This window comes from Leuresthes tenuis, unplaced genomic scaffold (genome assembly GCF_036924035.1).
Source record: "Leuresthes tenuis unplaced genomic scaffold, fLeuTen1.0.hap1 SCAF_20, whole genome shotgun sequence".
NCBI classification, from domain to species: Eukaryota; Metazoa; Chordata; class Actinopteri; order Atheriniformes; family Atherinopsidae; genus Leuresthes; species Leuresthes tenuis.
In genome coordinates this window covers 3,215,920-3,228,025 of record NW_027325374.1, presented here as the reverse complement: position 1 = coordinate 3,228,025, position 12,106 = coordinate 3,215,920, and the positions used below count along the sequence as shown (strand labels likewise).

Genomic DNA, 12,106 nt, shown 5'->3' with positions numbered 1-12,106 from the left:
ATCCACACGTACTCATTCTGGGTTGCACCATCTGACATTAGTGCAACGTTTCGTGGCCATAATCTGCTTTCTGGTCATGTTAATTGGAGATGAAAGCCATTTTTCTTCTTCATGCATCACAATAAAAGCTTGGCGTGACCTCATCTCACGGCCAACTGTCCTAAAGCACAAAGCGCTCAGTGTTTCTCAGCTGAGGTCACCGGGCTCGGTTTGGTGAAGAGGCCGAGGACAGAGACTCTTTGTGGCTCCTTCTCTTCGCACTTCTGCCTCACGATTAGTTGGCTTTACCGTCAGGGGAAGTAAAATCATTCCACAAGAGATTATTATTTGTGAGAAAGTTGAATTAAAAACACCCACATACAGGATTTCATGCAGGCTGATTTAGGGGCCGGTTTGGGTGGATCAGCATTATCAAGCTTCCATTAGAACATGAGCATTGCATAAGACAGTCGATTCAGAGCGAGCTCCAAACCAAAAGCTCTGCAGTATGAAATGCTCACTTCGGAGTTCAGTGATAAAACCGTTAAAAGCAGGTGTTAACAGGTCAGAAACGGGTTGAACACACACGGGAGGTTTCGTGCACTCCTGCTCCTGCGTGAGGATGCAGGAGGAAGGCTTCTGGTGACAGCTGCATACCTGCAGCCACTCCCTTTTCTACTCACGTTGCCTCCACCGGGGACGTGTTTTAGATTATCTTTGGAGCCACACCGGGACTGGACATTGCTCAAGTCCAACTTCTTCTCAAGAATCTGTACCTGCAGAGTCGACGTGTGGGAAAGAGACAGCGTTACACCGCAGAAAGCAGCAGCTGTGAACCGCAGCTGGGGGGGGGGGGACGTGGCCGATTAAAGAGGACTTTTAATTCTTTTAACAAGCGTTTGCATGAGGATCAGGAAGTTAAAAAGTCCTTTTTTAGACCACACAGTGCAGTTCAAGCACAAGATTTTACTGAAATTTCTAAATGTTTTATGCTATGTTCTGTAATTTTAAAAAAAAAATCCATCAGCTGATTTTTAATGGATAGTAAATGAACCTGGAGCTGTTTTTCTAATCAATAAGGTTTGAACGACAGCTCTACGGTGGATTTTCACACCGTGTCACTTCTCCATCAGACGTCTGAGTAGGAACCGGATCCAGAGGCCGGCTGTCCACTGCAGGTGAGCCACCGGCTGCTCATCGGTACATAAAACATCCCTTTAACCGAGAGAGTTTGTCACTCTTAAGTTGAGTTCCTCCCTTAAATTACTTTGCTATCCTCTTTGGAGCCAAACTTAGTCTGGATATTATTAAAGTCCAACTCCTGATCAAGTATTTTAACCTGGAAAAGAGCGGCGGCGAGGAGCCGAGGAGATGAGGCTCGTCTCCGGGACGCGGCGCCATCAAATCTCACCAAAGAACTGTTACGGGTTCAAGAATCCTCTGCAGAGCTTCGTTCTTTCGTTGGGTGAAATTTCAGGAATACGGAAGCACAAACAGAAGATGGGCTGATGTGCATCCTACCGAGAAAGCGCCTGACTTTGAACTTTAATGACAGGAAGTCGGCTTGTGGGAGATGCTAACGCCACAGTTTTAAGGCTAATAACTTCACAGTGAAGCAGATCTCTCACCTTGCCTCCGCCTGGCGTGTGCTTTAGGTTGTCTTTAGAGCCACAGCGAGCTTGGACATTGGACAAGTCCACCTTCTTATCGAGGATTTGGACCTGCAGAATGTGAGAAGAAGAAAATGCTTCAGGGATAGACATGAGAGGAGCTGCAGGATCAGCCCAAAGGGAGGAAGCAGGATGTTAAAAGGGATGAGGACTAAACATGTGTCAAAGCTGCCATCTGTAACTTTGAATGTTTGTCACATGTGTTCGAGCTCTCTGTGAGAAACATTTGCATGTGAGAGCTTAAACGTCTCGCTGTGGGCCACAGAACTAAAAGCTCTGCAGGGCAATGGAAACACTGATGGGAGCTAACGGCTAGCCACCAACAACCCCAGCAGAAAACGGTTGGATGCATTTATTTCAGACACCGACAGCTTTCTAATGACGTTTTTTAGACCTCCCTGTGCGCTGGAAACGGGTGCCAAGGTGTCCAGACTGAGTTTTCATTCCCAACTTCTCCTAAAACGAGTCATTACACTCAAGTGCTCGACGCTCTGGCGCCAAAACATCAAATAATTCTCCAATTCAACCCTGACATGAACAACAAACTTCCAAACTGTCCAACTTTAGTGTCTCCAGCTCCCTGCTTGCACATCGCTGCCTGTGTAGCAGCTCTTCTTCTTCTTCTCTGCTTTTATAGCAACACTGTATCGTATCGTGTCCGTAAAATGGATGAGAGATTAATCAAGGTCAAGATATCCCAGATTTACACGACCCCCAAGGTGCTGAGGAGACCGATTCTACAGGTGAGACTCCGAGTGTAAACGTCACATAATTATGCTTAAAAGATTTTTACAGATAATATAACAATTAATTTTAGTATGGAGAAATGAATCGTGTGTCTCAGAGTTGAAATTCGGGTTAAATCCCAATAAATGGCACCACGATGCCACCTGCTGGTGTAAACTGGTACTTGCACTGCAGTGAGTTTCGGCTCCATGTAGAAAACAGCTGGTATTTGGCCGCTTAAAACATATATTGTTGGTTGTTCTGCTTCTTTGAGGCTAGAATACATTTGAGGTTATTAATAAAAAATGGACAGTCAGCACAGCCCTGTTCTGTGTGGCCGGGTTCGACCCTTCCCATTGGCGCTTAGGTTAGCTTAGCATGCGCCACATGATGCATAGAACCCATCAAAGGTTTACACGCACCTACTCATTTAAAATTAATTTAATTTCCTGCTACAACATTTAAAAGAACTGAAAAAGTCAGGACTACGGAAGCTGAGAAAGGCCACACTTGGAAATTATATTTAATATCGTTCTGTTGAGATCACAAAGCTCATTTTTAGTTTTTACCGTTAGCATAAACCGTGAGAAGGGCGGAGCCTGAAGGGCGGAGCCTGGCTGAGGCCCAGCAGAGTTAAACTGGTCTAAAGACGCCAACATCTGTTCCAAAGAGCTGTGCAGCGAACAAAATTAAGGTCCTCATAGAGCCACCGTGATGATTAACACAGTAAATACTCATTTTTGAGCTCAAAGTGATGACACTTTGTGATCTAGAGAAACCAAAGTTTGTTTATTCTCACGCAAATATGAAGTCAAAAGAAATAATCTTAATCTGAGCTGAAGTAAAATCGAGGGTCTCAAAACGTACACCGATCAGCCACAACATTTAAACCACATGACAGGTGGAATTCATGCAGATGTTACCATTAGGCATCAGCCCAAACCCACAAAGAGTTTAAATAATGTTCAGGTACAGCTCGAGGAACAATATCAAACTGAACTTCTCAGATTCCCCACATAGTTCCCATCCTGCAGCCCAACAGAAACTATAAAAAATCCAAGATAGTCCAGTGAAAGACGCCACATGCAGACGGTTTGGATTTATTTTTCATTACAGATGCCAGCTTTACTGCATTAAAGAAGCTTGATTTCTGCAAGTTGCACCTTTAGCTCTTGCACTTAAAGCTCAAAGTATAAAAACATGTCAAAGTCTTGTTAGAAACTACGGATTCTATCTTCTGAGCATGTGTTTCATCATGGAGATAACTTTAACTTTTAACCAAAAGTTGGTTTTTAATTGCCATAACTGCAGAGAAACTCAAGAGTCTGGTGTTGAGTTCATCCCTCAGTTACTCACTTTGCCTCCACCGGGTACATGTTTCATATTGTCTTTGGAGCCACACTTTGACTGCACATTACTAAAGTCCAACTTCTGATCAAGGAGTTGTACCTGGAAAAATGAAAATGTCAGCTTTTAGATTTAGAGCGTAAACAAAATGTTTGATTCATGAGCTGTGAAGCCTGAAAGAAACGGAAGTTAGCTCATGCAGCAGTAATCTGTGCAGCCGCATGCGTGTTGGGGAGGAGGATATCTTTAGAAACTTGGTCTCGAAACCCTTTACAAGATGAATACTGACCAAGAAAAACAGGACCAAGTGACCAAGGAAACGCACCGAACAGCAGTTAACTTTAAGCCCTCATTATAAGACAAAGATAAAGACTTGCTTTCACTACTCTAAACTCAGAAATGAACCAATTTCTATCCATAAATATCTCAACACAATCCTCAATTTCATCAGGTAACACATGACTGCAAGCTCCATTAAAAATAGACCAAAGGATGCAGTGCTTTCAGTCCTTAAAATAAACCCCTAGTTTGGCACACACACACTAAAACGTGCACACTGAGCTCATAATGTGACACTGTACCGAAGATTAAAACAGGAAACGACCAGATAAGGACGTAGTTTTTAGTTCAAAGAACATCTCTCAGAGGCACAGCTGCTCTTAAAGCTGGAGGATTCTGATTGGCCGATTCAAATCTTAGGGGGCGGAGCCAGAACAGTTTTTTTTTTACCACCCATTTAAAAATGGTGCAAGAAGTTTAAATTAATGCTAAGATTCAAGTTTATACTTCAAGTCTTTGCTTTTATTTTCTTTGTTTTGAGTAATTGTTCCCTTCAGTTGGAATAATGTTTTAGAAATAGCTAAAAACCTGCGCAAAGATGCATTTAAAACACTTGATTTAGTGGTAAAAAATGCTACTCCTTCAATGCCAGTTTAAATCAAACCATCATTTTCCTTTAAAGGTACACTGCGGATGTTTGGCTACTGAAGCTTTTCTTCAGTGGGGATGTTTATTTAAGCCCTGGAATGTTCCAGAGAAGTTCTGGAGCATTTATTTCAGAGAGATTTTTTCAGCTAGCTCCCTGGTGGCACTTCCAGAAGATGTTGGGGTCAGAGTACGAAGGTAGCAGCTAATCCTCCGAGCTGCACGGTGCTGTGCCGGTTAGCCCGCGGATGTTAGCTTAATTGGTGCCTCTTGCCCAAAGACAGCTGGAATAGGCTCCAGCCCCCCCCCCCCGGTGACCCTGAGTTGGATTAAGCGGATATAGAAAACGGATGGATGGTTTGTTCTAAACCACCTCCGCTATAATGGATGTTCTGTAAATGAAAGCCTATGATTTCTGGTTCACTGGTTACGGTGAATTTGGACACATAAAGACAGAGGCTGAATTGTCATTCTCCAAAATCACCTCCGGTATTCATGTGTGTGTTTAGGTTTAGTCTTCAGATGCAGTCGGTCACTTTTAGCTAGTGGGTGCTAAGCTAATGGTAGCGCTCACTGTCTTCTGTCAAAGCTTGTAGTGTCTCTAGAGCAGGGGTCGGGAACCGATGGCTCGCGAGCCAGGTGTGGCTCTTTTGATGATTGCATCTGGCTCGCAGATGAAACAAAATATTCTCACTTGTTTTAATCCATCCATCGATTTTTCATGTCCTGTTCAGGGCTGCAGGAGCAATTGTCCATTATTTGAATTGGATGATACTGGACTACGTTGGCAGCGTAAAACAGGTAAACGGCCCCTTTTGAATCAGTCTGCTCGGTCATTAGCTCAAAGCTAACCCTTCCACGAAGAAGATGGCGAAAAGAAAAAAAGATGACGAGTATCGTACATTTCAGGCCGAATGGACTGAAGAATTCGCCTTTGTGGAGAGAGCAAATTCTGCGGTGTGTCTAATTTGCAAAGACAAAATTACATCGATGAAACGGTCGAATGTAAAGCGGCACTTCGACACGCGCCATGCTACCTTAGCATCAAAATACCCGGCAGGAGGCAGCAGAAAGAAAGCGTGCCAAGAGCTACTGAGCAGGGTACAAGCAGCCAGCAGCAACCCGGCAAGGTGGCTATAATTCTGCTAGCTTAGCTGGATCTTTAGCAATAGTGAGGAACGGAAAACCATTCACAGATGGCGAGTATGCTAAAACATTATCAACATTATTCAAAAGAATAAATTCAGAGGCTTATTATACTGACATTTAGTTGAATTCACTTTTAAAATATATTATATGGCTCTCATTGAAATAAATTTCCAAATTTTTTGCTTTCGTGGCTCTCTTAGTCAAAAAGGTTCCCGACCCCTGTTCAAGGGGCTTTGGAGTCAGTCCAATTAAACACCAGCCACCCCAATAATCTGGCGTCCACCTTATGTAGCCTTAACAGATTTCCTTTGTTAGGAAAAGATATAGTTGGCTTCAAACCGCTGAAAAGACAGTAAGATGTGAAGGGATTCCAACAGTGGCCGTATGTCACCAAACAACGGTTTTACAACGGTTTTAACCACACTGCTGTTGGACTTTGGGATACAAGTCACTGATTATATATCTTGTCAGGGTGTTGTGTTCGTTGGCATCTACAGAAGAACATGATGAACTCTGTAATGATTAAAAACACATTTAGTTTGTGCTGGAGGGCCAGATCGCGCTCAACGACCTTGAAATGATCCTTAAACAATGTTGAGATTTTTTTTCGGTGGATTTCAGAGGCTAAACTGTGTGAAAGACCGTTGGAAAACAGGCAAAAACAGGCAAACAAACCACATGCTGTGACACACGGTTTCAGTGATCTCCAGCGTAAAGTTTTAAAAGAAAAGTGCATTTTGTCGTAAGAAAAAGCTGAAAAACCAACTTCGCCTTCGCCTTTGTGATTTCTTATCTGAACATATTCCCCAAAAAGTTGGAAAAAAGGCCAATAAAACTCGTCTTTTCCATGTTTTCAGTGAAATTTCCATCTAACTAATCCGAGTATCGGGGCCCTTATTATCAACCCGATCGAATGGCGATACATCGAAACAGCACAGCACTTCCGATGCTTTTCACGTCATTTCCTGTCGGTAACATCCCAAAACTGTTAGGATACAGTGAAACAGCATGAACCCTTTCACTGGTGCTAATTTGTGCTCCTCCAAAGTAAAATGAGGGTCCTGGTCCTGAAACAAAGTCCTTACATTGAACAGCAGGGGGCACAATTCACATGACGAGCGCGAATGTTGCGTTTTTGTGCTTTGGAGCTCAACTCAGGTCAGAGTCAGCTCTAATTATATGGATTAGTTATTATTCAGGGGTGAGGACGTCACACAGATGTATTCTGCATTCATCTGGAGTTTATTGTGGGTGCAGCGCAGTTGCATGCACTTATCAGTGGTTTTGAGTGTTTACTGCCACTTCTTAACTGGGAATAAGCTCATTTAAAACCTCAAAGTGGTACATTCCTGCCACCTGGAGGTCAAGTACGATGCAGTGCCTTTTCCGTGAGGTGAACTCGGTGTCAGGTTACCTTTCCACCTCCAGGCTGGTGTTTGATGTTCTCCGTGGAGCCGATCTTGGACCTGACGCTCTTCAGGTCGGGCATCGGCGCCGCGGCGGCCAAAGGAGCCGGCGAGCGGCTCTTCAGCGAGCCCGGAGACTTTGGAGTGGAGCGCACGACTGCGATCTTCTTCACTCTGTTGGCCTCAGCTGCAGAAAGTGCTTGGCTAGCGGGAGATTTGGGAGTACCCGGGCTGCCCTCTTCACTCTTGGCATCTTAAGCAGTCAAAGACAAGGCAGGACGTTTAAAACACGCCAACAAGTCGCAATAAAAGCAAACTACGAGCTCTACTGGCTTAATCTGAGTTTGATCCGCTGGATCAAACTGTTGTGGCCATGCGAGGTTGGAAGCAAACCAACGATTTGCGGGTTTTACACGTTCCTTCTTTTACCTTTTTCATTTTTTGGAGTGGGGGGTTTCTTGGCATTAGCTGCGTCACAGAAAATATGACACGTCATAAGTACTCTTTGTATCTTACCTCTAAGAATCCAAAATAAAATGGAATAAAACACAACAAGCTGCAGTTTTTACCTGGTTGAACGGCAGTTTTGGCAGAAGTTTTGGCTCCTCGGGGTTGAGACTTTGCAGCAGCAGCAGCACTCTGAAAACCAGCAAAAAAACATGTTTTTATGTTTAATTTGATTTTTAAAACGCTCTCATGCATATATAATAACACACACTCAGCGGCCACTTTATCAGGGACACCTGTTCAACCACCTGTTAACACAAGCAGCTGATCAGCCAATCGCATGGCTGCAACTCAGTGCATTTAGGCACGTGGAGGTGGTCAAGACAACCTGCTGAAGTTCAAACCCAGCATCACGATGGGGAAGAACGGGGATTTAAGGGACCTTGAACGTAGCATGGTTGTTGGTGCCAGACGGGCTGATCTGAGTGTGTCAGAAACAGCTGATCTGCTGGGATTTTCACCCAGAACTATCTCCAGTTTACAGAGAACGGTCCGAAAATATCCAGAGAAAATGCCTTGTTGGTGTGAGAGGTCAGAGGAGAATGGGCCGACTGGTTCCAGATGATGGGAAGGCAGCAGGAACTCAAATAAGCGCTCATTCCAACCAAAGAACGCAGATCTCTGAAGGCACAACACGTGGAACCCTGCAGAAGATGGGCTGCAGCAGCAGGAGACCCCACCGGGAGCTGCTCCTGTCAGCTGACAGCAGGAAACTGAGGATGCAGCTCACACAGGCTCACCAGAACTGGACAAAACTCCAAGACTGGAAAAACGCTGCCTGGTCTGACGAGTCTCCGTTTCAGTCCAATTAGTGGCGGAAAAAATCAATTTCCACTAGTTCCGCTAACGGGTTAAATGAATTTTTCGTAGTTTCAATTTGATTTAATAATTCAAGTTCACTGAAAATGTACTCTTTTTTTTTTTCAAAATGAGCTTTTTACACAGAATTAACGTGCGCACTTTCTTTAAACGTGTCAAATTTAACGCGTAAACGGATGTATCCACAGATGGAGCAAAGTCTCCCATCTTCTGATGCAGGATAATGCAGCATGTCACAAAGCTCATCATCTCAGTGGTTTCTTGTACATTGACATGACTCCGATGGCCTCCAGTCACCAGATCTCAGTCCAACAGAGCTGCAGATGTGCAGCCGACACATCTGGAGATGCTGTCATGTCAATATGGAGCAAAACCTCTGAGAAATGTTTCCAACACCTTGTTGAAAGTGTGCCACGAGGAATTAAGGCCGTTCTGAAGGTAAAAGGAGGTCCGAGCTTTGACTAGCAGGTGTCCCTGATAAAGTGGCCGGTTTCATTGGATACAATAACCACACAAACATCGTAATGGATACGTTTTAATGTAAAGGAAATAAATGGGTGCAGACAAACTGACAGGAAAGTGTCTTTTTTCCCCTCTCAAACAGGACTGAACCGGCAGGGTTTGGGAAAGGTAGCGTCAGTCCGTCCTCCTCTGAGCTGAGCTCAGGTCTAAAGTCTAAGCTGCGGTCAGACCTACTTACTCCAGGCTGCCTGGGCCCTGGGCTGCTGGTTTTAACGGGGATGGAGCTGTGGCCGTTTCGGGGGGAAGCGGGTGTTTTGTTGGCCCTGGTGGTGGCAGATGGTCTTTTAAGGGAAGAGGTTGGTGTGGTGGCGGATTGACTCTTTGTGATGAAGAGGAAATGTGAATGAAAAACAAACATGAACATAAACCAAAAAGGGATTAAATAACTGAAAGATGGTGAAAAGAAAAAATGAATTTAATGTTTAAGGATCGTTCTGGTGCGTTCAGGTACTCACCAAACGTGGCAGTCACATATTCACTTCTTCTTCTAACTCCACCTATTTACTTTGTTGGTTTAATTATGTATTAATTCATTTATATAGTTTCTTCCATCTCTGATATTTTGTCTTCTTTGCATTTGCACTTAATTTATTTCCCTAAACGCAGTCAATTCACAACATTTTCTCTTGATTAAATCATTGTGCCTCTTCTTAATTTATAGGCTAATTTCTCTATCATTACCCCAGTGCCTTCTCCACCCGTTAATTTCCATGTTTTCCTTTGAAATGTCTCCATCTTTGTAATCAGTCGTCTCTCTTTGTGTCTGTCAGAGTGAGTCACGGCCCATCTTCTCACCTGTGGGCCCGTATTTCACCAAATGGAGCCAGATGTGGCTGTAAAATGGTAAAAGCTGTACTTCCAAACAAATATTTTGTTAATTCAGAGGACTAGTGATAGTTTGTGATCTCCTTAAAGTAGAACTGCTCTTTAGAAAGGTGTTAAAGCTAAGTTAAATGACGGAAATTAAAGCAAAAATATGCATTTCCTTCACATTATATGAACATTGATTAATTTTAGTTGCATTTATTGGAAAATAAACCAGAAACTCTTGATTTCCCAGCTCTTCACAGAGCATCTCCCACCCTGTACTTCCTCTACAGCTGCACTGTCACCTCTGGCAGAGCCTGACTCCTGGTTTCCTTCCACATAGCTCATTGTTAGCTTTGGGGTTAGCTGTCATGTTAAATCCTCCTTTGTAAGTGGCTTTGGATAAAAGCGTCTGCAGAATGCATGAACATAACCACATCAGACAGATGATCTAATCTCTTTGTTTGAAGATAACATCTAAAATCTGAAAATTGGGAACACTTGGTGTGCAAATAGTGACTTTCTTCCACAGACTTTTCCATCTTTGTGTTATTTGCAAAAGTTTGGATTAACCAGAACAATCCTTTAACGACATTCTCATAAAAATGACAGCGAGCTCGAGTCAAACTCTTGCTCACTTACCTTATCTCCGTTATCCGTCTTTGCTTGAGCTACAGAGAGAAAACAGAAGCAAACTTTAGATGGTTTTAAGTTGAACATCTGTCACTCTTCATGTACATCCACCCAGGTGCAGTAAAGTTAACTCTTTAGCCTCAGAGTGGGTGCCAAAACACATTCTCATGGCAAAGAAAATACAGCGAAACTCGTGAAGGTGGCTATGCGGCATGCGTAAAACCAGAAGGTGGCGTTTTGGGCTGCATAACCAGCAGAGTGGGCAGAGATGGAGACATGAAACGAAAGGTTAAAGTGGGGGAGGGAGGACAACAAGCTTCTCCTCAGGTTCAAGTTAAGGTCCAGGAGAAAGAGTGCCGCATAACAGAGAGCAGAAGCTGCGCTTTAAATCAAAGAAGTGGAAGGAGTTAACTGAGGAGGGCTGGTTCTGAACTGGTGAACATGACAGCAAACAGACCTTTGAAAACAGCAACCGGCACCAAAGACTTTCTGGCTGCAGAGGTTTGGGAGGCAGATTTCTGGAGCTCAGCGGTCTGAGCCGCACTGCTGCTCATCTCTGACTCATTAGAAATGCCAGGCTTTGAATAGCCGGGGCAATGCAACGATGACTCACTGCTGTTTTCAGCCTCTGTGTCACATGGCAGTTTGGTCAAAAGGGAAACCTTCTTGGAAATGTTTCTGCTGCTGTGTGCTGGAAGGAGATCTTGTGGATTTGAGTCGGAGCCAGGCTGTGACAGACTTTCAGGCTGAGGAGCCTGCTGTGTTTCAGAAGGGATATTGTTGCTTCCAGAGTCACTGCAGGACACCAAAGCTGCTCCATCTGCAGTCAGTCCATCTTTTGTCTGCTCAGAGATGAGCTCCTCCTCCCGGTTAACCCACAAGCTTCTGTCTCCGATGGATGTCAGGTCTTCCAAAGCTGTGCTGCGGACTAAAGACGTCCCGGGCGGCGTGCTAATTTCCGTCAGACACTCCGATGCATCGAGGCTTATCGCCCTCTGGGAATCGGCAGCTCCAGTCCACTCGGGGCTCCCCCTGCTGGTCTCCTCGTCTCGTTTCATCTCTGAGCTGCAGCTGAGGTCTTCAGAGACCCATAAAGACTCACTTAGCCTCTTTCCACACTCTGCAACCGCCTTGTTTCCTTGGTCCAGATAGCAGGAAGCTCCCATGAAGCCGGCGGCTGCAGGCACAGCAGGCTTTTTGAACGTGAACGCACTTTGGACTCCAGTGTCAGGCCTCACTAATTTGTTTGGAAAGCAGATTAATGACATTCACAGCACTTGTTATCCACCTCCCCATCAGAAAGGAAAAAAAAAAGGTGAGAAGTGATGTCAATGAGGAAATAAACCGATAAAAACTGAGAAAACTACAAGAAGGGACGAAGCAGGACGATGAGATGGACTTTAATGCATCACACTGCAGTGACAGATGGGAGATGATGCATTCCACAATGAACACACCATATAATTATACATTTATCTTCACTAATAAGTGGTTAAACTCCTAAAAATGCATTCTTTCCACCAAATTCTTGATGAAACTGAAGCTTTTTAAGATGTGAAACACCAGACTGGAGCGTGCTGCTAATATTTTAAAGGATTTTCTTCTAAACTTAATATC

General features: G+C 44.1%; 1 protein-coding gene across 20 annotated transcripts in view; it reads right to left on the bottom strand.

The window, feature by feature from the left end:
• Positions 1–12,106, bottom strand: part of LOC140278090 (microtubule-associated protein tau-like) — a 37,315-nt gene that overhangs the window by 7,876 nt on the left and 17,333 nt on the right. For 8 of the 20 annotated variants that reach the window (XM_072372993.1, XM_072372992.1, XM_072372994.1 and 5 more), the window contains 7 exons: positions 10,499–10,527; positions 9,228–9,368; positions 7,771–7,840; positions 7,210–7,454; positions 3,732–3,824; positions 1,608–1,700; positions 663–755 (listed from right to left, as the gene is read on the bottom strand). In XM_072372993.1, the coding sequence (XP_072229094.1) occupies positions 663–755; positions 1,608–1,700; positions 3,732–3,824; positions 7,210–7,454; positions 7,771–7,840; positions 9,228–9,368; positions 10,499–10,527 (764 nt within the window). Of the gene's footprint in view, positions 1–662; positions 756–1,607; positions 1,701–3,731; positions 3,825–7,209; positions 7,455–7,770; positions 7,841–9,227; positions 9,369–10,498; positions 10,528–10,946; positions 11,993–12,106 lie in introns of those variants that run through there. The other 12 variants (XM_072372999.1, XM_072372998.1, XM_072373002.1 and 9 more) reach the window with 9 other exon arrangements.